At 41.1% G+C, this 22,269-nt stretch overlaps 1 protein-coding gene across 6 annotated transcripts; it reads left to right on the top strand.

The window, feature by feature from the left end:
* The first annotated feature begins 13,193 nt into the window (after nt 1-13,193).
* On the top strand, nt 13,194-19,992 carry slc35b3 (solute carrier family 35 member B3). 6 transcript variants are annotated; one of them, XM_081719100.1, is made up of 11 exons: nt 13,614-14,152; nt 14,449-14,496; nt 14,610-14,837; nt 15,407-15,528; nt 16,141-16,295; nt 17,728-17,835; nt 18,038-18,135; nt 18,366-18,458; nt 18,604-18,715; nt 18,835-18,904; nt 19,316-19,992. In XM_081719100.1, exons 2-11 carry the CDS (start codon nt 14,494-14,496, stop codon nt 19,464-19,466), a joined length of 1,140 nt encoding a protein of 379 aa, XP_081575226.1. In that variant the 5' UTR covers nt 13,614-14,152; nt 14,449-14,493; the 3' UTR covers nt 19,467-19,992. The 6 variants fall into 6 exon arrangements, with proteins under 6 accessions (XP_081575213.1, XP_081575226.1, XP_081575222.1 ...); XM_081719096.1 differs by having other exon boundaries at nt 13,614-14,334; XM_081719087.1 differs by lacking the exons at nt 13,614-14,152; nt 14,449-14,496 and adding an exon at nt 13,194-13,317.
* Nucleotides 19,993-22,269: the final 2,277 nt, after the last annotated feature.

Raw genomic sequence — 22,269 nt, 5'->3', positions numbered from 1 at the left:
CAATTGTCATAATAGACAAGCTTACGGAAATTTCCACACGAAGGACATGTAGGACTTCTTTTAAGCCTGCACACGTATATGTATATAATAAAGTAAATCTGAAGACATTTGTGCCAGAGAGTAGGTGTGGTCCCTTCCCAGAAAGACCTTTGGAAGTGATATGTGAGGGTGATATTGTTTTATATCGTTTTGCTTAAAAGTTGATGTTTTATTTCTATCTTCTAATATATTTTCTTTTCTTTCTTTCCTTGTTCCCCCTAGCGGCAGCGTGTAAGGCTGCGCAGGTGGGCATCGTTGGGCCCAGGGCTCATGTTACAAAAACGGCTGCCTCCGGCAAACTTAGGTGTGCTAGGCTAAGCCGCTAATGTAAACCTACAGTTAACCCTGATTAAGTGTGTTTCAGCACCAAAATAATTAATGAAAATTCTACATGCTACACTTCTGCCATATACTGGATTGCCTGTATAAAAATGTGCTCACACACTAATTAACCTAATTAAGGGCTAAGTGGATACGCTTCTAGCTTAGGACATTTTCTAGGCCTCTCCTGGTCACAGATATTTTTTGCATTGCCAGACTCAACAAAATGGAAGCCACAAGACCACAACCACACATTTAGTCACTACTTACATAAGGAGCAGGCAAAAACAAAGGAAGACAGTGGTGTGACAGCATTGCACCATAAATGAATTATTAAGCTTGGCAAGAGATCAGTTGTTCCAGGGATGTGATTCAATTTCTTCCCGGCCTCATATTCAGACACCTACACAAATATGAACCGTTTACCACAACAGATGAATTATCCCCACGTGTAATTAGTCTATGTATTAATTTATTGTAAATGAGTGCTTTCTAAACAGGCTTAATTATATAGTCACATTTAATTATATTTGGTTTCTATCAGACTCACAGATGGAAAAAACATATTTATTTTGGGATCTGGAAGTCCACCAGGGCGCGGGCGGTCTCAGCGGGGCCGAGAGCCGTCTGCTAGGAATTTGCTGCATTAGCTCGCTCTCTAAATGTGAGATGAACCATGTTGTCAATCAGCCTCAGGCTGCAGAGACAGGGGTAGAGCTGTCAATCACAGAGCAGGCTTCAAGCTTCCCATTTATGTCTTCTCTGCATTTTCCACTCCCTCTGATGACACACACGGTCAAAGTTTGCACAATTTTCAAGGCGTTTAATATTTTTGAAACAAGACAAGAAAAGAAAAGAAAAGAAAAGAAAAGAAAAGAAAAGAAATGAAAAGGTTAAATATTTTTCTTGTAAAAATTTGTTTTAAATGTCTTTCAGGACCATAAAAGCAATTTAATTAAATAGTGTATTATGTGATCACACTCTGTGGAATATTTGATCATTTTAATTTTAATTTAATCAACTTTTAAGCAAGATTTATTTAGGTATGTGGGATGTATATATGTGGCATTTGCCCCAAAGGATCCAAAAGTGCATGCAGACTTATAAAGCATACCCAAACATGCTCATGGAGGGAATTAACTTACTGTAAAGCGTCAACAATACATTCAAATCGTGAATTTGTTTAGTTGTAAATTTGTGGTAATTTTGCAATAAAATGGGGATGGAGGTGGATGAGGACAAGTGAAAGAACACTACTTGATTTGTCATTGGTGTTTTCTCACTCTGCTGTGTGTTTGTAAATTCCAGGCAGGGGCGCCGGCTTGAATCAGGTACACAGAGTCATTGGTCTTGCAGATCTGCCTGTGACGCTTTCTGCCCCCCAGTGTAGTGTGCTTAGCTCCACTTCTGATCAGCATCTTTATGGCTTATCAGCCCTGGGCTGCAATTTTGGCTGGCTGCTTTTACAAATGAACACAATCTGCACTGAGCCTCCACTCTCTGATTGCAGAAGGAAACAGTTGAGAAACTTCACTGGATTATCATGCTACTTGAGAAGAAAACAAACGCACACAAGCACACACACGAACACACACACACACACACACATATGCACACACAAACAGACGAGAACTGGCCTGTGGTATAGCCCTGTCACACTATTGGCACTCTGTGTCTGCACTTTGTCTTATTTCAGTAGAATAATATAATTGTCCCTCATTTTATTGCTTGTAAAGCCATCTCCTTTCTGCAGGCGATGTAGGTGATCAATGTACCATCTAACCGAATCAGTTCTTCCAGGAATACTGTTTGTTTGGAAGATGATCCAACGTGGGACAGAGGGGGATGATTCTGCTCTGCTTGTATTAGTTTAGTGAGTTGGGTCCCCATGTTCACTGCCAACGACACCATTTTTCACCTTATGAGTGTTTTATACTGCAGCCTCTCTGTGGAATATGGTGGATGAGGCATTACTTAACCGGAATAAATAGTCATGTTTGTTAGTCCTGACGTGCTTTGAGATCAGCCTTCACTAGAGGCTATGAAGTGAATAAAGGTCTCCCTGCGCTAGCAGTAGCAAGGTCTGGGCTTTAGATGATGGAAATGGTTGGTTTATCGCTGTCCTCCATGACTGGGAATATCTGCGAAAAAAAAACAGCTATGTAAATGTATTAATACCTCTCAGTGCCTTTTTTGTTTTTTCTATTCATATATATATATATATATATATATATATATATATATATATATATATATATATATATATATATATATATATACACATACCTGTTTGCCTCTGCTTATAAAAATCATTATATTATTTCTTTTTTTTTTTTTTTCCCGTAAAATATGTTGTAGCAGTGCACAATTATGGACAGTTTGACTGTGAAAACTGAAATGTTTGTCTGCTTGTAGAAAACAAGCAAGACTTGATGCTTTAATTAAGTTCTTTAATGTCATTAATAAATCAAAGCAAGATCGCCCTCCTTTAGAGCTGCATTCCTTACATTACACAACAATTTGTTACACAATACAGTCATGATTATTATAATAGTCCCTCATTGCAATGACTGACAATTTATTAGGATAATTGGTGTAGACATAATTTGATGAAACCTTGTGGTTGATGATGTTCTGTTAAGAAAGTCCCATCTGTGACCCTGTCAAAATGACTTTATTTAAGTTTGGCAGCTAATATATGCACTCCCATGCATATTCTGTGTGATGTAGTCTCTACTATTTTTCAATCAGGAGGTTATCACACACACATATCTATTATTCAACATGCACTAGGAAGTTATTTTTGTGCAGTAAGAGCTTGTGTCTCCTTGACTTTCTGTCTGTCCCTGTGTACGAGTGTGTCTCTCCATCTGTCTTTCTCTCTGTCCCCGTGGATATATGTGTGTGTATCTCTGTCAGTCTTTCTCATTGTCCACTTGCTCTTGAAAAAGAGGAAGTGAAACTGTAACATAGAGTTCAGTTGTAATTGGCTATGGTCACGCTAAGCAAACAGGAAGGAATCTGCAACTGATTAGAATTCTTCCTCCCCCAATAATAACAGTCCCAAAATTAATTATGCTTAGGGTCTATTCCCACCATTGGCTTTCCTGTTTTGAAGCTGTTTCATAGAGAACAATTCCCCAGACAACAGAGGCTGCTATTTTTCAATTACAAAGGGAGCCAAACAGGGACCCTGAGCCAGAAGACGCCCATCAATCAGCTACCTGGGGCCAGTCAGCACACCATCTCCCGAAAGTGTCGTAAAGTGGAGATGATCTTGAGAGAGAGGGTTCATAGTGGCAGTTAGGCCACAACATTAGGATGAAACTCTTGGGAAACTCGATTCAGACCAACATTTGACCATCACTTAGGCAGCCCCTCAACTGCTGAGCCATCAACTCTTACACCTCCAGTTCACTCACAATTACTCAGTTACATGTTAACTTGTGTGTATTGCATGTATACATTCTTTCATAAGACCTGTATAGCTGTGTAATGCTGTCTTTTAGGAAGTGCTGCGCTGTAAACTGTTTAGTTCTATCAGTATGATCAGTATTAATCAAAGCAAGTTCTGTTCAACCATGATACAGGGGGTGTTTGGGAGCAGTATTAAGAGTCTGAGGTATTTGATTGAGGTTGAGGTATTTCTTGGACTGAGATAGATTCATTAGGTAGATTCATGTAAATTTTTTGGTATTGTTTTAAAACAATTTGGGATTCATACTATTATTCTCACACACTATTTACACCTAGCCATGCAATAAGCCAACAAAAAATAAAAATGCAAACAATGTTTCTGAAGTCATGCTACACCGAGACAATTGCAGGGTTGAAGAATGTGAATAATAAAGAGAATCCTCTCATTATATAATCCTCAGTTACAATAGTACAGGGCAAAGCAGCTTTTCAGCCACAATATCAGCGGTTATTGCAAATACACTGAAAAAGCATAAATTCAGACAGCTCCAATTCAGATTTTTTAAATTCCCAACTTCTTATTTCAAGCAGGGTTTAAGAACTGTGGATTATTCTGGAAACATCTGGGATTTTCTTCTGCGTTTTGGGTTTTTGGAAACTTCAGAGGTTTCCAGAGGTTTCCTCAGATTACTGCAAGACTAACAGATGGTTTTTCTCCACGCCCTGATCCTGTAGCTTTACTCCAGCTTAACTACTGCTGTTCTAAGGACTGCTGTCTACTGGGTGCGTATGACGACATGACATTGGAACTTTCATCAACACATAAAAACCTGCATCAAAATTATTAATCTGAATTTACTATATTGGGGTAATTAAAGAAATCTGAAAGTTGTCAGCATTTTGTTGGAGATGTTGCTGGTTTTTGTCAAATGTGGAAAGCTCATTTGCATTAGTTTACTCTGTATTCGGTGAAAATAGAGCATTACTAGTCCTCATGAGAGCACAGCAATAATATTCTCTCACTATTACACATCCGACCGTGTACAATGGAATAAGATACAGCTGAAAAGATTTTATATTTTAGAATTTATATTCCTGAATATTTAGAGCAAAAAGACATGCTTTTTGTTGTTAAATGGATCACATATGACTTAAAACGCCTACAGATATACCTTACATGATCTTATTAAGTGAATACATATCTGCCATCACAGTTCATAAGGGAAACTTCACTGAATGTATTAAGAAAACTTGGAAAATTAGATGCTTTAGGGGACAGAACATGGTCATTACATCACACATGCTATTAATAAATTTCAGCGTCTGATTCTCTTCAATCAATGCAAATAGTTAAATTCAAATCGAATGTCTGTCTTAAAACAAGCTGCTATAAAAAGTGCATATTGTTTTGTTTATGCTGGAAATAACATCATACCTCAACGTTATTACAGTATAATTCGTTCGAAATGCTAACATGGATGTGCAGCGCTTGTAAAAGTTCCCATGTGTACGCACAGAACTTGAGCTGTGCAGAGACGGATCCTGGCTCCTCCGAGACGCGTACGACGAAGATACGCCTTTACTGTGCTACACGCCTTTACTGTGCTATATTCCTTTACTGTGCTACACGCCTTTACTGTGCTATACGCTTTTACTGTGCTACACGCCTTTACTGTGCTACACGCCTTTACTGTGCTATATTCCTTTACTGTGCTACACGCCTTTACTGTGCTACACGCCTTTACTGTGCTATATTCCTTTACTGTGTTACACGCCTTTACTGTGCTATACGCTTTTACTGTGCTACACGCCTTTACTGTGCTACACGCCTTTACTGTGCTATATGCCTTTACTGTGCTATACGCTTTTACTGTGCTACACGCCTTTACTGTGCTACACGCCTTTACTGTGCTATATGCCTTTACTGTGCTATACGCTTTTACTGTGCTACACGTCTTTACTGTGCTACACGCTTTTACTGTGCTACACGCTTTTACTGTGCTATATGCCTTTACTGTGCTGCACACTTTTACTGTGCTACACGCTTGGTTGAGTCCCCGCAAAGCTCGTGTCTCTCAGCCCCGGACAGTACTGAGAAGCAGCACTCACCCACACATTGCTTCGCTCAATTTGTAATGTTGTCTCTCTTTGAGGAGAAAGAATTTGAAATTGGAACCATTTGATAAGCAGTCCTGGAGTAAGAAAATCAGCCTGAAATGAGATCATGCAAGCCAAAGAGCGTTTAACCATGGGGTAAAGGGAGAGAGGTATAGAAGAGGAAGGAAAAACCAAACACGCAGCCTTACGTGAATCTGTTAAAATTGTGGTTTTGATGGCATGTGCGCGTACCAGTTGTATTTTTGTTTAGTGTTTTTTGTAAGAACACTTGAGAATAACCTTTTCCAGGACATGGTTTAACAACTTTGTATCAGTGAGACATTAGACTTTTTAGCGCATTTGTGTGTGTGTGTGTGTGTGTGTGTGTGTGTGTGTGTGTGTGTGTGTGTGTGTGCATAAAGAGCTATTACCGACATTCAATAGCTCATCTATCTTAACTTGCGTTAGAAGTGGTACCTCTCGAACTATTAATCATACGAGTCTCGGAGTATTGGATTCCAATGATGCAGCTCAACGATCTCACAACAGCAGCTTCAAAGAACTGTTTCACCTGAGCCTGTCAAAGAAGTCCCTCCTTCTGCTGACAGACTCTGGTTAGAGATTCATACCACGATATGGATGGATATTCCAGTTCCAATCTACTGAAAGAAAGATCTGTTAGTTTGGCAGCTGGACCATCCAGTTATGAAGTTATGCTATGAAAGTGCACAAAGAAGAGCTGCAGTTCAAAGAATGGTAATTTTTTATTTGCCTTGGCCTTCATTCTGAGCTGAGGTTCTGGTGACATCAAGAGGTTCCACAGAGGTCTTGTGATCTGTCGGTAGAGTCCATCTCATGTCTTCCTAACGTCAGCACATCGGCGGACATAGAGAACACACAGGGTGAGAAAGTGGTGGCATGTGCGTATCCATCATGCAGTGAGGTGGATGTACTCAGGTCAGAGGTGAGGGTATAGGACTGCTAGTCTGTTGGTTCAGTTTAACACCACATGTATCTGTCCCTCATGTGTATCTGTCTCTGTGCATTTACAAATACAACATTTAGCAGACGACCTTGTCCAGAGCGAGTGGGGATGAAGGGAATCGTGACATGTCACTGAACGCAGGCCACAGACAAGGTGAGTGTTTAAAAAAGAAGGAAAGAAACAGCTGCCTGTACCTGTTGGGGATCATGCCTGGAGCCCTTAAGGAGGGCAAAAAGAAGACAGACTGGTCTTATGACTGACACACACACACACACACACACCACGATATAGCACGTTATGGATTCAATAAGATGCTGTCTATTTTCTTATGATCCAGAAAAATTTTTCTGTCCTATTTTGTACAAACTGAGGTAACTCAAATTAGCCATAATTATTATGTAAAAAAGCATTCCAGAAATTATGATTGGTGATTTTGCTGTAAGATGTAATGTCACACAACATGCCTACAATTCAGATATCAATGTACTTGTTGCTTTGAAACAATAGCAACAGTCTTTATGAATAATAAAATGTATTTAAATGTATTTAACTATTTAAATAAGTCTCTTTTTTACATGGAAATTATTCTTGTCACTATATTAATTTAAAACAAAGTGTTAAACACTTTTGTCCAAACAAGCTAAAAGTTAATTCCAGTTTTAGGCCGGCACCTGGTTTCTTGAAAGAAGTAATTTCCTGAGGAAGGGTGAAACGGGGGTTCTGGCAAAACTATCAGGGATTGAACACAAGAGGACTTGAGAAATGTTAATGCATTATTAATATCTGAATACAAATGTGTCTGAAACCCATAAAATCTTTCGAAGAACTCCAGGTAGTTGAAAGTGTTGTCAGCGATAATGGTTTTCAATTATTTAGGACTCCGTCTGGCGAATGGAGTTGGAGCACGTTCACTATATGCTGTGGTGAGACCAGGATCTATACTGGTAGTGGTGTACTTTATAAGATTTAATTTTTTTAGAAGTGGTTAGGAATTTACAGGCCGTAGTATTTCTTTGATTATTTGTTCCTGTATTTGCGTGTGTGTGTGTGTGTGTGTGTGTGTGTGTGTGTGTGTGTGTGTGTGTGAGTGTGTGAATAAGTAGATGGCTCTCTATACTGATATCCTACTGTGTGGAAGACTTTAAAATACTGTCTCTGTGAAATGTAAAATTTATGAACCCCCCTCCCCCCACAGCCTGCTTGATTTATGTGAAATAATAATACACTATTTAATGCTTAAACATGGCTGCAAGCAATCCATGGCTATCAAGATGTACAATGGAGTAATGGCTAGGGAAGACAAATCACCTCACGGACTGAGGATGCTTGTTTAAGGTTGCTCGGCAGATATATTAAACTATATGTAATTGTACACTAACTCCACGCTGTAGGCAGAGAGAGAGAGAGAGAGAGAGAGAGAGAGAGAATATAAATGCACATACTTTACACTCTTTTAAAGTGCTTGAGGTAAGGTAAGCCATTACCTGCTATTGCATTACCAGCAATTACCTCACCTAACTAAACCATGAAAAAGGCACAATGGCTGCTACTCTAAGGTAGCTTTAGTGATAAAAGCATCAGACTTAAGAGAAGGCTCTTGGAATTTGGATCTTCTCTGGCACGCATGCCAGCACAGATGCTCAGAAGTTAAGGTCTCCCAAATTAGGCCAACTTCCTTTCGTCAGCCCTTGCTAGTACTTAACTCACCACGATCAGTTCAGTCTGAGTTTCATTCCCAAGCAACTCAGCTGACCAAAGAGTTACGTACACCACTTTTAATATGGCCTTCTTTGGTGCGATAGTAATTATGAAAAGAAATTTCTCCGAGGCAGTAGAAACCCAGAAACTATGAAGCAAAGATAATATTGGGAGTCAAATAAGCGGCCTGATGACAACGACCTTCTGTGCAGGTGCTGATTTGTGGCTCAGTGACAGCCATGTTTAATTAAAGCTCATATGTGTGAAGGATCTAGAAGGAAAGGGATGACTCCTCCTGTTTTGCAGTTCATGAAACGTTTTACCAAAGCCTGGCAAGACAAACAAATGGAGTAATTACCAGCCCAATTGAAACCGCCGTTTGGCAACCTGCTGCACTGTGTGATTTTCAAATATAATGCATGAACCCCTCCCGACTCATCCCTCTCTGTTTTGCTTTCTTCCTCTCCTTCTCTTCCTTTTCCTTTCCCTTGGTCTCCTTGCCCCTACCTGCCCATGCCAAGAAAAACACCTCCTCTAAATCCTGTGATTCATATGCAATTACAGCTCATGTGAATCACAGGTGTTGAATTCTTTTTGGCACACCATAAAACATTACATGCGTGATTTGCACAACCAACAAGCTCCATCATTTTACTTTCTTTCCTCCTCCCTGACCACACATTCTCTTTCAGGGCTTTTTACAAAGAGAGGAGCACCCAGCGAGGCCTTAGGAAGTGGAACATGTCACACCGCTGCCCTGCTCAATGTGCTGTGCCCCCTCGAGTGCAGTTTCGGAATGCACATTTGTGTGGAGTGAGCTCCTCAAACATGCTTCACAGAAGCATATGGAGCTTAAAATGAGGGAATGCAGTAGTAGTAGTAGTGCAGAATGTGTATTGCATCGAATGGCTTATGAGAGTTGAATACTTTCCTTTTTTTTAAGTACAATTAGAAACATTTATTCAAGAAACAAGGTCAGAATGGAGAAATACACACACACACACACACACACACACACACACACACATATATATATATATATATATATATATATATATATATATATATATATATATATATATATAAAACCTTTTTAGATTAAAAATCTAATATGAGGTACAAAGCAAGCAAGGTAACAATATTGCTCAAAGCCAATCTTAACTTAATTAAATGATAGTCTATAATTTGCTTTCTTGTACTTTCCTACATAGAACTATTTTAAATTAAACTGTATCAGATCATGTAAGTCATTCCTTCAAGGTGGGATTTAATATATATAGTATTTACAAACTTTTTCAGAAATTCCTCTCCTGCAATCAGTGGTTAATCAAGGTGAAGTTAATTAATTACAGACTGCACGCACAAACGCACTGGCAGCTTCCAGAGCTAGACACATTCAGACAGAGGTCTGGTTCCCTCTCCTGGTTGCTCTAGAAAAAAAAACTTAAAACACGTCTGAACAGCTGCAGACGTTTCGATGCACATTTGAAACATGAGGCTCTGTATCAGTCCCAAACAGGAATCCGTGTAATGCATAACAGAAAATAATCTGTATTTAAACTTCTCAAATGAGTTCTCAGATAGTAATGCATCAGGCCAGAATACAGTAGCATTATATTCAGGAGGCTACAGTGAAACAACATTTTTTAAAACAAGTTTTCATTTTATGTGTGTGCATCAAGAGCCTTAGTGTTATTAAAACATTGCATAACTGTGCAACTGTAAAAGCATCTTATACGTGAATGTGTGGTTTCAGACAGTTCAGGTCTGAAGGCAGAAACCTTGCCTCAGTGATGTCTGGGATGTGCTGTCGTCTCTTCTTTTAATCATAAAGACATAAAATATAAATCAGGTCAGCAGAGTTCATCTCGGAGAAAGCTAGTATATAAACATCACCAAGCTTCCTTGTTCAAGTGAGTACAGGCCTCAAATAGCAGAGAGAGAGAGAGAGAGAGAGAGAGAGAGAGAGAGAGAGAGAGAGAGAGAGAGAGAGAAAGTGCATGTGAAAGAGGGAGAGACAGGGAGAGAGAGAGAAGAGGAAAGAGAAAAGTCAGAGCAGCAAGTCTAGTAGATCAGAGGAAATAACATGATGGAGGATATGAGCTCTAAGTAGAGTAATACAGCAGAGATAGCATCTGCTTCCCTAGACATTCAGCAGGAAAAGGACAACAGAAAGAGCATTTTAGCTTGGTATGAGGGCGTCCGAATGCCTTATTAAGGAACCTTCAACTTAATATGAGATTGGGAAACATTAAAGGGATACTCCAGAACAGGGCCTTTCCCCCAATATCAGAAGACTCAAGCATTGTATGACATTTCAAGATTATTTTCCCTCTGTCAGTTGCCAGATGTCAGTTTTGAAGGTATAACTGTTGGATGGAAGAGGCAGAGTTACAAGGGCTGGTTTCACCTGTAATGTTGGGTCATAGCAGGATAGGTGTTGGCAGTTTTTATACTGGGATCATGCTCTAAAAAGACCATCACACTGGACATTGTGGGGATACCTACAGGAAACATAACACTGCACCTAATAACTGTAATAGTAGATATTAATGACATCTCATTTTGATTCAAATGTCATTTTAAATAAACAACAACAACAAAACAAAACAAACATATATATATATATATATATATATATATATATATATATATATATATATATATATATATATATAGTCATTGTCATGGAATAACTGAAAATCAGTTACTATAAAAATCCACAACTTCACTAGACATTATTCAGAGGTTTTGAGTTACTTTCTTGAAGATCAGTCTGTTTTAGACACAAACATACCATTTTAACAAGGCAGATGTTTAATCCCCATGTGGGAATCTCGTCTAATACAGACTTCCATTCAATCTCTGGCCTCAAAATTGTCACTCACATCAAAACTGTCACACGTGATTTTAATTTCTGTTTTATTAGACTTGTCTAAAAATCATTTAATCCGACAGTAGGTGGTGGGGTGTAAGCGTAAGGAGACTGATTTATGTCAAATTGTCACATGCATTACATGGACAAAAATTTACATCGATTTAAAAAATAATTAATTAATGAATACGTACATACACACATAAGCAAGCCCAACCTTCAGAGCATTAGTATCAGCTCTATATTTGCACATTTTTAGGCCTTGTTAAGGTGCCATGCAAAAGAGCTTCACGCATCCTCACTGGCCATACGCTTCTGTGAACTGGTTACGCATATGCTGAGAAGCAGTCTGACCAATGGCTGCGTTTCGGGCGTGTACATGCTCGACCAATTGTGGCAAGCGAGAAGGCGGGACCTATAAAGAATGGTCAAAGCAATTCAAGAACAGCAATGATGTGTGTGGAGACCGTAGAAAGCAAATGTCGACATGAAAGAAAAGACAAATCCTGGCCAAATACATTTTTAACTTCTAAAAAGAGGATGTATGGCCACCCTAGATTAAATATCAGAATTTTTTCGTGCATGCGTCTCTCCTTAAATGCTTTCTAAAATGACTCATCTTCTGCCATTGAAACAGACAACAGGTGGATATGAATTCTAATCAGATCAGTTCGCAGGATTAGTTTGAGCGTCCCAGAAGATTGAGTTCCCTCTGAATCACAGCGCAACAGGCCTTATTGGGTCCAAATTGAACTGTTTCAGAGGCCATTTTTTCTCCTGCCCATTTAATATTTTATTCATCAATGGGCATGTGGTGTGCTGTATGTCTATCACAAGAATATGTACCTCCCTGAATAATCAATAAATATTTATTTCATTATTTAGTATCTCATGAGAAGGAGGGCAAAAGGCAAAATTCATTCCACAAATCCATCACTGCTGAGTTCACTTTGAAAGTTGGGTGAGAAAAGTGCTGTGAGCATGTAAACAGCTCTGTGCATTGCTGAATACTATTAGTGGGCCGTAAAAATGGTGCGGCCGTCTCTCTGGGACCATGACACGGCGAGCAGGCCGGCCAAGAAAGAACAGTAAATTCACCAAGATTAATTAACCCCCGGCTTGGCGGACATTTCCAGGTCTCTATCTCAGTGACCCCGTAAACGTACGCGGGACGCGTCTGTCCGTGGCGGCGGGCAAAGGAGTGGGGGCTCACATTCAGAGGTATGAGTTATTAAGAGTATTTTTTGAATAGATGGAAAAATTGTAGCCCGGCTATTTAGTGTCATAAAGCTGGAGCTCCGTGGCAGAGGGGCTCAGCGGGACAGGAGGCAATACCACTCCAATCAAATCTGAGATGGATGAGGGATGGGTCTGTCCACTCGGAGTTTTTATATTGGCAAAGGAGCTGGGAGGGAATAATGCCATCCGTGAGTGAATTAACCTCTCGCCACGGATGGAGACTGCCCCTGTCATCCAGCGCGGAAGGGAGGGGAAATGGATGGGACGGGCAGAGCGAGAGAGAGGGGAATAGCCTCCTCTTACCGTCTCTCTTATACTGAATGGGTACTATTACAGTTAAATAGCTAGTCTTGGTTTAGGCCATGCATTGGTTGGGTTTGTGGCACTCAGTAAATAGAAACTGCAAAATTAGTAGCCTATCTTCCCTTGCACATATACGAAAAAAAAGTGCCAAATAATCTTCCTTTTACGTCTTTTGTTAATCAGGGTAGACTGGATAAACAAGTTCCACTACAACAGAGTGCTGTTTTTTTTGTTTTTTTTGCTTTGTTTGCTTTGCTTTGTTTTTAACAAACCTAAACGTCGTAGCCAAGTCATTAGTTAGCTCCAACAATGTATAATGGATTCATCGCAAGAAATAAATAAGGTATGAAAACTAACACTGTTTAATGTAACTTTCTTACGATATTCAGAACAAATCCATCAAATGCAATTCAACTAAACGTGTTCTACATTATCCCCCGTTACTTCGGTTTAGTTTATGATTTTGGCGAGTTTTTAACTTAAGTGCAGCAGTCCGGTCGACCCTGTAAACAAGTGTTGAACGCAGGATTAACACGGAGTCGGAACATTACTCGGCAAGGAGAAACGAATGCGCGCGACCAATGGCGCCGCGGCTCCACGGGTCAGAGTTCGCGTGCGGAGGAAGTCGCTGGCTCGCGGCGGTGTCTGCGCACGGCGCTGCCGGGAGACGGCTGTAGCAGGGATAAGCGCTACCTTAGCACACTGTAGCGATGTAGCTGGCTGGCTGGCTGGCTAGCTGAAGTGCCACAATACCGCTGTACTGGACTGAAGTTACTAAGAACGAAGCGCTCACGGCGGCAACCGAAATAATAAACGCCAGACTCTTACAAAGAAGCTTCAGCTAAGCGTTAACGTGCTGCAGCCAGTCCCGGAAGTTTTATTTAGCCTTATAGCTAGCCATTTAGCTTTTAGCTTGTGTTCTTGGCTCCAATGTCTCCCTTTTCGTACCGCGAGTTGACGTGCTTGCCAGTTGTGTTGACCGTCACTGTTTTAGCTGTCTCTTTTGTACGTTGATAAATGACTGAGGTGGTGAATATGTTTGAGCGTCGTTGTTATGTTCCTGACTGGCATTCCAGGTGCCTTACAGGCCATTTGATAGTGTCATAGCAGAGATCTGTTTGTTCTCCTATGCCTCACACGAATCGACAAATCGCATTTCACTTCTGTTGTTAGTTCAGGTAAGCGCATCCTGTCTGGATGACGTGTCGTATGGTATTTGAGGGTTGTAGGGAAAATGCGCAGTAATCTCCAATGGAAAACAAGCCTAAAATAACTAGCAACACGTAGCCAAAGCCAGCCGCCCATCATTAATGGTACAGATTTTGAATGACCGTGGTCAAAGATTGCTATTCTTAAGGAGGTAGCTTCCAGACCATTAAGTACTTCTAGTTCAACAGAATGCTATTAAACCGTTTTGTTGTATTTTCTTTAAATCTCAATTGTATTTCCAATTTATCTATGTATGTTACACTAGGCTAGTCTAACTTAAATAATAATTGAATAAGAAAAGTTCAAGATTATGGTAAGGAATATTACATTTCCTTCATTTGAAGTGACATCGAACTGTGCTGCTGTACAAACTGTACAAACATGGCTTTGGTGATATGACTGATTGCATCTCCTCTAAATCCACAGGATCCTGCAGACACAATGAGTTCCAAATTTGGGCTGATCAACTATAATGTCCGGAAACACATCTCCATCTCCATACCTTCCTCCACAGAGGTGATGTCCCCACACATCAAATCTGTCGAGGATCTTCGAGTGCTAGGGGTCAACCTAAGCAATTTCAACACTCTGACACAGTTCTTCATCTGTGTAGCGGGAGTCTTCCTCTTTTACCTCATCTATGGTTACCTGCAGGTATGAAGCTTCTATGCTCTTATTGGCATGGGTATGGGTTTATAACTGGTAGTATGGCTCTAACCTGACAAGCTTGTTTTAATTGCAAGTAAGATGATTAGTTTGACTAAACCTCGCAACAATAGCAACTGCAGCCAGCAATAATCTGAAATGAGATATTGTCTTTGTTTGAAAAACCTGAATCACTGCTTATCAAAGATCTGATAAAATAAGCATATGAAGTATCTTACTGTGCTGGATTTATTCACTTGCATATATGAAAGGACACAAATCGCAGCTCCTTTAAGGTTATGTCACGTGTGCGTCTCAGTCTCTTATGTGGAGCATGTATTATCATTTGAGGTGTAAGTAACAGGAGTATCAAACTCAGGCTGAAACAGTGCACAGTTTGGTGTTTATGCAGTTCACCTTGTCAGGGTGGCTTGGTTTCCCCACTGACCTGACTCAGCTGTGTTAAATCAAGGAGAGCTTTAATCTCTGCAGTGTTTGTTCCCTGCAGGCATCTGATGCTTCTAGATTATTCATCATTTTTTGATATCCTCCAAGTCTGTCTCACTTTCTCCCTTTAGGAACTGATATTCTCCATAGAAGGTTTCAAACCCTTCGGTTGGTACCTCACCCTGGTCCAGTTTGGGTTCTACTCCATATTTGGCCTCATCGAACTTCAACTTACACAGGACAAGAGGAGAAGGTGGGTGGAGCCTACATAGCTTGACTTGGAGAGGAAGGGTTAGCATTAGGGTTAAAGGTTGTCATCATGGATACAGAATATTTAATGAGACTCCGTTTCTAGAAATAGCTGGTTTCTTGGCTGACTCTGTTTATGAAAAGGTTGCAGATTAACATGATTAACCAGATTAACATTAAGGGTCTCTATTGTGTGACATTGGTTGTCACAAACTCCCACTCTTGATTTGATTGTCTGTTTTGGATTCAAATGTATTGTGGAAAATTAAAGCAATCAGTAACATCAAAAGCTATTTCAGTTCTCAAAATGAGAAATTTAGAATTCAGTATGTAATAACACCCACAGTCAGTCAAGTAAAGAGTCATTGCTCCAGCAGGTAAGGCCTAATTAATATCTTAAATTCCTCACCACACATTTTTAAACAGCAGCCCTCTGATCAGCCCACTGAGCCCAATGTGCATTTAACATGGGAACTTCATCACAGGGCAGACATCACCATGGTTAGTCACTAAGTTTTGTTTTTTGGCTCAGGTTTTGCTCCCGTCTCCGTCCTGTGTACTGCCATGCAGAACCAACATGTTTAAGATGTTTTGCTTTCTTCTGAACCACTTTCAGGATCCCAGGAAAAACATACATGATCATAGCATTTCTAACGGTTGGGACCATGGGCCTTTCCAATACATCGCTGGGATACTTGAACTATCCAACGCAAGTCATCTTCAAGTGCTGCAAACTCATTCCTGTTATGATCGGTGGAGTTTTCATACAAGGTAAATGACAGAATGGGTGTGGGAATCCAAGAAAGATGATCACTAAGTCGTCCCCATATACTGTTTGTTAAGCACAGCACTGGTGGTCTCAGTGTGATATTGAAAACCCTTGCAATATGCACATAGGCAGTCTGATAAATTTAAACTGCCGTTTTGAGTTCAGATGATGTGCGTTCTCTGAATGTTTAGACAAGTATTTGTCAACACGTAGGCCTACTTCAATACGATGTCTCATGGAAACATCACATTGTCATATCACATATGCAGCATTGTAACTGCAGTATAATACTTCATGTATGTAGCCTTAATAACCACTGAGGACAATATGGATTTACAGACTAAAAACAAGCCGATAAGTGTTCTAAGGTTTCTCCTTCATGTTCGACTCCTTTCAATAGCTCCTCTCATGCTCTTTAATCCATCACTCAGAGCAGTGACCATCGTCCAGCCTTTGTAGGTGCTTTCACTTTTCACGTTATTAACGCAAGCGTTAGGCTTCTTGGAGAAAGCAGGGAAAAGGGCATGAGATAGAAGGAGAGATGAAGAGAGCCAAATTCAGCCTCTCTCCTTTCATCTCCCCATCATTTTCTCAAGCTTTCCCATAGCACTGATCACTTTTTTTATTTCTTCTTTTCTTTGTGGGGATATTTTTTCTTTCTTGCCGTTGTGGTCCTCTGGTCCCCTGGGGCTGGTGTGTTGCGTGCTGGATGCCAGTCCATCAAAGCATCCCAGAATCAAAGAGTTACAGACCAACCTGCTGCGTCACCTTGTCATCCCCACGGCAACGGACCGCTTCTGAATACCTTGTGTGTCTCTATACTTTTTTTTCCTCTCTCTCTCTCCTGCTTGGCAGTTGTTTTTTTTTTGTTTTTTTTTTTTGTTTTTTTTTTCCACATGTCCAACCTCAAATAGGCAGGCATCATCTCTGTTTCACTCTCTCCTGTTTGGCTGGTGATTGAATTGAGAAGTCCTACAACAAGAGGAAGAAATCCCTCCCGCCCTGATTGTTGAGCTGATGAAGGCAACTTTTTGTCAAGGGCTGAGTTTGTTCAGAGGTCCGACCTGAAGCCGGTGTCAGTGCAGATGCTGTCAGCCATGCTGATCTGAAGCTCTGGCTCTCAGCATGCCACCCAGCCCATCCCCACCTGACCCCACCCGACCCCACATGACTGCAGCTCCAGAGCCACAGAGGATAATCTGGAGCCTCAGTTTCCCTGGCTGACGCATCGGGCCCTGGCCCCGGCCACTGAGCCCAGCCGAGCAAAGCCTGTGGGTCTGGTTCAGTAACGGTGCATATGCTTGAGAGAGTTGACAGGTGCCAAAGCAAACTCAGTTCACCCTTGGAGTTCTCATTTGTTAAAGTTAAGGAGAGGGTTTTTTGACTTCTTAAGGTAGTGTTTGTTGTTGTTTACAGCGATGGTTTGCATTGCAGGGAAACGCTACAACTTTGCCGATGTATCTGCTGCCTTGTGCATGAGTCTGGGTCTCATCTGGTTCACGCTTGCAGACAGCAAGGTCGCACCAAATTTCAATTTGACAGGTAGTGTGCTGCTTCTTATCTATCAGTGTACAATGGAATAAAGTTTTCTGTGCTGTGCAGCTGAACTGATTTTGTGTACAGATAATCATTCTGGCTGTTGTAAAATTATTATTATTATTATTTTTTGGTGTGGTTTTGTTTTTGTTTGTTTTTCATTTTTTTGAAAATTGTTATTTGGGGGGGTGGGGTGATTTTCTCTCAGGGGTTATACTCATCTCCCTGGCGCTTTGTGCCGATGCTGCTATTGGCAACGTGCAGGAAAAAGCCATGAAGCTACACAATGGGTCCAACTCTGAAATGGTAAAACCACTTCCAGCAGGCACACCAGCAGTTTTCCTGGGTTACTTCAAGTTTTGTAGCCAGAATCCAATTCTCATATTCAGTTTTATACAACTTGTAGCTTGAGTGTTCCATAGAAATGAAACCCATCTTTTCACATCATTAAGCATGTTCACCATCATTTCACCCTGTTCTGTGACATTTATTTATATGGTGCTTTTTATAACTATTTGTCTGTTTCTCTGTTTCAGGTCTTGTATTCTTACTCTATTGGGTTTGTGTACATTCTACTTGGTCTGCTATGTATGGGTGGACTGGCACCTGCAGTGGCCTTCTGTTCTCAGGTCAGCTTTTACACATACTGCATGAACAGAAGCCACAGTTCTGTTAAATATATGGCATAAAATGTTTGCAATATTTCACATTTCTATATATTGACACAGATCAAAGATTTGAATGTGTTAAGTCTTGTTGTTGTCTCTGCGTCAGCACCCGTTGACCACATACGGCTACGCGTTCTTCTTTTCTCTGACCGGTTACTTCGGCATTTCCTTCGTGCTGGCCTTGATAAAGCTCTTCGGAGCTCTGGTGGCCGTCACAGGTGAGCCGCTTGCACCTGATACTGAGCAGTTTTGTCTGTTCTGACAAACCTGCTTATGACCGCTCAGTGTTTGAGCGGTACCGTGAATTTATTTAGTTTTTTCTCTTTTTCTCTCTTAGTGACAACGGGAAGGAAGGCCATGACGATCGTCCTGTCATTTTTATTCTTCACAAAACCCTTCACTTTTCAGTGAGAACTCTAATCCATGATTATCACAGCGCTGCTTGCACAGGACAGACATGAAGTTAACAGTACTGACATTGTGTTCTTAGCCCAGTATAACCAATATATTTAAAGTCTGCATACTTTACTGAGAGCTTGTATGCACACTCATTTATATGTAGCACACACACATTTTTATGCTTGGGGTCGATTAACTCAAGGGTGGACTACAAGAAAAGTTTGTGCTAAATATTACAGCAGCAAAAGAGCCTTTCTCGAAAAGCACATTGTAAAAATATCTTGCAGTACCATAACCCCTTAAAATTATAAAAACGAGAGCGCGATACTTTTGTAGTTCTTTCTAGGGCAGGATCTATACTGCACGCTCATTGCATGTTTCTTTTTGTGTATTGATGGCTGTCCCTGTGTCTGGCGCAGGTATGTGTGGGGAGGGCTGCTGGTCGTCTTTGGGATCTTCCTCAACGTTTACAGCAAAAACAGGGACAAAATGAAGCTGCCCTCAATCGCCGAGCTCCGCAAGCTTGTGCTCAACGGCAGGAAGGGTCGCATGCTCTCTCAGACTGTGTAGGCAAGTGACCTCTGACCTCACCTTTATGGGGTTTCTCCATTCAAGTGGATGGGTGCCGTGGTAGCAAGTTCAACGCAGCGACCTGCGGTCCTCTGACAAGGCTTGGCAACAGGGACCAGTGGGTGAACTATAGGGAGAGTGACGATTTTAGCCAAACGGCAGTTTATTGCACCAGCCAGAGGTGTAATCCTGTCGGCCGGGTGACAGCAAAACTGTGAAAGGAGAAAAAGAGACTCCTCCCTAATCATGTCTGAACTGGATGATTAATCAAAAGGATCATCGCAGTAATCTCTTTTTCACCTGCATGTGCCACAAACACTGGCGTCCTTTTACACAGAAGCCAGTCATTTCCATTTTTCTTTTCTTTTTAAAATTTTTTAATTTAACTGTGAGTAAAAGAGGGAAAACAAGTAATATGACTGTATCCTAATGTTTATCAGTGTGTCAACTGCCATATTTGCTATCCATTAATTTGGTGAAAGGGCAGCTCCTTTTACATTAAAAATAAACTGGGAAGTTTATCCAAGCGGACTGAAGTGGTTGTCAGAGCAACAGCGTGAGTAGCTTGCCAGGCATCTCTTATCCACTGGCTGCAGCACAGAGAGTTGAACAGCTGCCAAGCAGCTTCTCAGATGTTTAGCCCTCCGATAGCCCAGGGCTTGTTTGATTAGGAATCCTGGAATAAGATAGCACTAGAAAGAAAACAAACATTGTTCATAGGGCTTGGCTTTAGACCTAATTTAGATGAGCCGTGTGTGTGTCTTTGTGTGTGCGTGCATGTAAGTGAGAGAGAGTGAGAGATGCTTGGGGAAAGCAATATTGTGCAGGCAGTACCTCCCTGTTCTTTGAATCCGCCCATCAGTACAGCTGACTATGACACAACTAGCCAATAACACCCTTGGCTTAAGTCAGGTCATAACTTGTCAAAGTTTAGTGAATCACATGCAGTCAGTGAGTTTCAAATATTGGCACAGAGGCAGCATCTGATGAGGAAGTGTGGCTCTCTTCTCGAACCCTTCCCTTCTCAGCAGCGCAAACCAAAGTTTGGGTTTTAAAGATTCCAAAGCTTTGAAGCATTATTCCTCTCCAGCTTATGTCACTTCCTTAACAGAGTTTGTACTTTTATGACCTAGTGTAAATAATTCTTAAACAGATGAGGGAGCCAGGCTCAAATGATTTCGGTACATTTTTATTTTGAGGAGAAATCAGGCAAAACAAAGCTGTAACCCTAAATTGAGGACATCTAGGTGGAGACCCCAATTTGATTCTGATCCCTGATGGCCACTGGTCAAGAACAGTGAAGCTAGGAGGAGAGGATGTGCTTTTGGTGTTTGCCAGGCCCATGTGACCTTCACAGAGTCTAGTGGTGTCACATTTTCTTTTACATCACGTGGAGAGCTGGGCGTGTGTGTGTGTTGCTTTGCTTAGAAAGAGATGACTCCAGGCTGCACTATGGGAAGAAGGAAAGCCTCTGGAGTATGAGCAGTGTGATGCTATGGGCAATGTTCTGCTGGGAAACCTTGGGTCCTAGCATTCATGAGGATGTTACTAAGATATGTACCACCTACCTAAACACATTTGCAGACCAAATGCACCCCATCATGACAACAGTATTCCCTAATCTCAATTACCTCTTTCTGGCCAAACTGCAAAATTTGTTCAGGAATGTTTTGAGAAACATGACAGAGTTCAAGGTGTTGACTTGGCCTCCAAATTCCTGAGATTGCAAACCGATTGAGTATCTATGGGATGTGCTGGATAAAACCTGTACAATCCATAGTGGCCTCATCTCACAATTTACAGGACTTTAAATGATCTGCTGCTAACATCCTGGTGTCCGAAACCACAGGACACTATCAGAGGTCTTGTGGAGTGTTTGTCTTGTCGGGTCAGAGATGTTTTAGTGGCACAAGGACCTGAACACCTTGTGTGTGAGAGAGTGTGTGTACAAAAGGTTTTCAGAGAAACAGGATGTTTGAGAGAGGTCCTTCATCAGCTGTGTGCAAAGTGCTTCCTAGCTTCCTCATTGAAATTCAGAAGCACTTTTCTTGCACAGCTGATGAAGGACCTCTTGTCTGAATCATCCTATTTCTCTAGAAACTTTGTGTACTTCACTACAATTTTTAATATCTACATGTGTTACTACGGTAGCCTTCTTTGGCTATAAAATTCCCCACTCGCCCTCCTCTAGGCGGACTTTTTCCTTCAAGCTCGGGTCCTCTACCAGAGACCTAGGAGTTTAAGGGTCCAGCATAGTATCCTATCTGTTCCTAGAACTGTGCTCTTCTGTACAGACATCTTGGATGGTGTTCCTGGGATCTGCTGGAACCCCTCTCCCAGTCTGAGAATCGCAGCTCCTAGTGCTCTGATCATCATGGAAATCACAGTATCCTTCACCTTCCACATCTTTTCCAACTCTTCTCTCAGCCCTTGGTATTTTTCAAGCTTTTAGTGTTCCTTGGTCCTGATGTTGCTATCACTTGGGCTCTATCACTACGGCCCTCTTCTGCTGTTTGTCCATCACTACAATGTCTGGTTAGTTAGCCATTACAGTTTGTCACTCTGGATGCCACAATGACCAAGCTAAGTCTCACAGGATCTTGGCTCAGTCATTCTCTGCCACCTTCGGGGGTATCCCAATTTGATCTTCGAACTTCCAGCACATACTCTGCACAGATGTTTCCGTATACTATACCAACCCTTGGTTATGGCATGCCATGTTCTGCCTGATGGCATCTTGCATCCTGCTATTATGTGTTGGATTGTCTCAGGGGCATCTTTGCACAGTGTGGTAGATCTGCCT

The sequence above is a fragment of the Electrophorus electricus genome, chromosome 1 (assembly GCF_041902795.1).
Source record: "Electrophorus electricus isolate QZ-2024a chromosome 1, ASM4190279v1, whole genome shotgun sequence".
NCBI lineage: Eukaryota > Metazoa > Chordata > Actinopteri > Gymnotiformes > Gymnotidae > Electrophorus > Electrophorus electricus.
This window is presented reverse-complemented; position numbering and strand designations above follow the sequence as displayed.

Coding starts and splice junctions, on each gene's coding strand:
- slc35b3 (XM_081719087.1), top strand. CDS start 13,291: ATGGATTCATCGCAAGAAATAAATAAG. Junction 13,318..14,609: donor CATCGCAAGAAATAAATAAG/GTATGAAAACTA, acceptor CTAAATCCACAG/GATCCTGCAGACACAATGAG. Junction 15,529..16,140: donor ACACAGGACAAGAGGAGAAG/GTGGGTGGAGCC, acceptor AACCACTTTCAG/GATCCCAGGAAAAACATACA.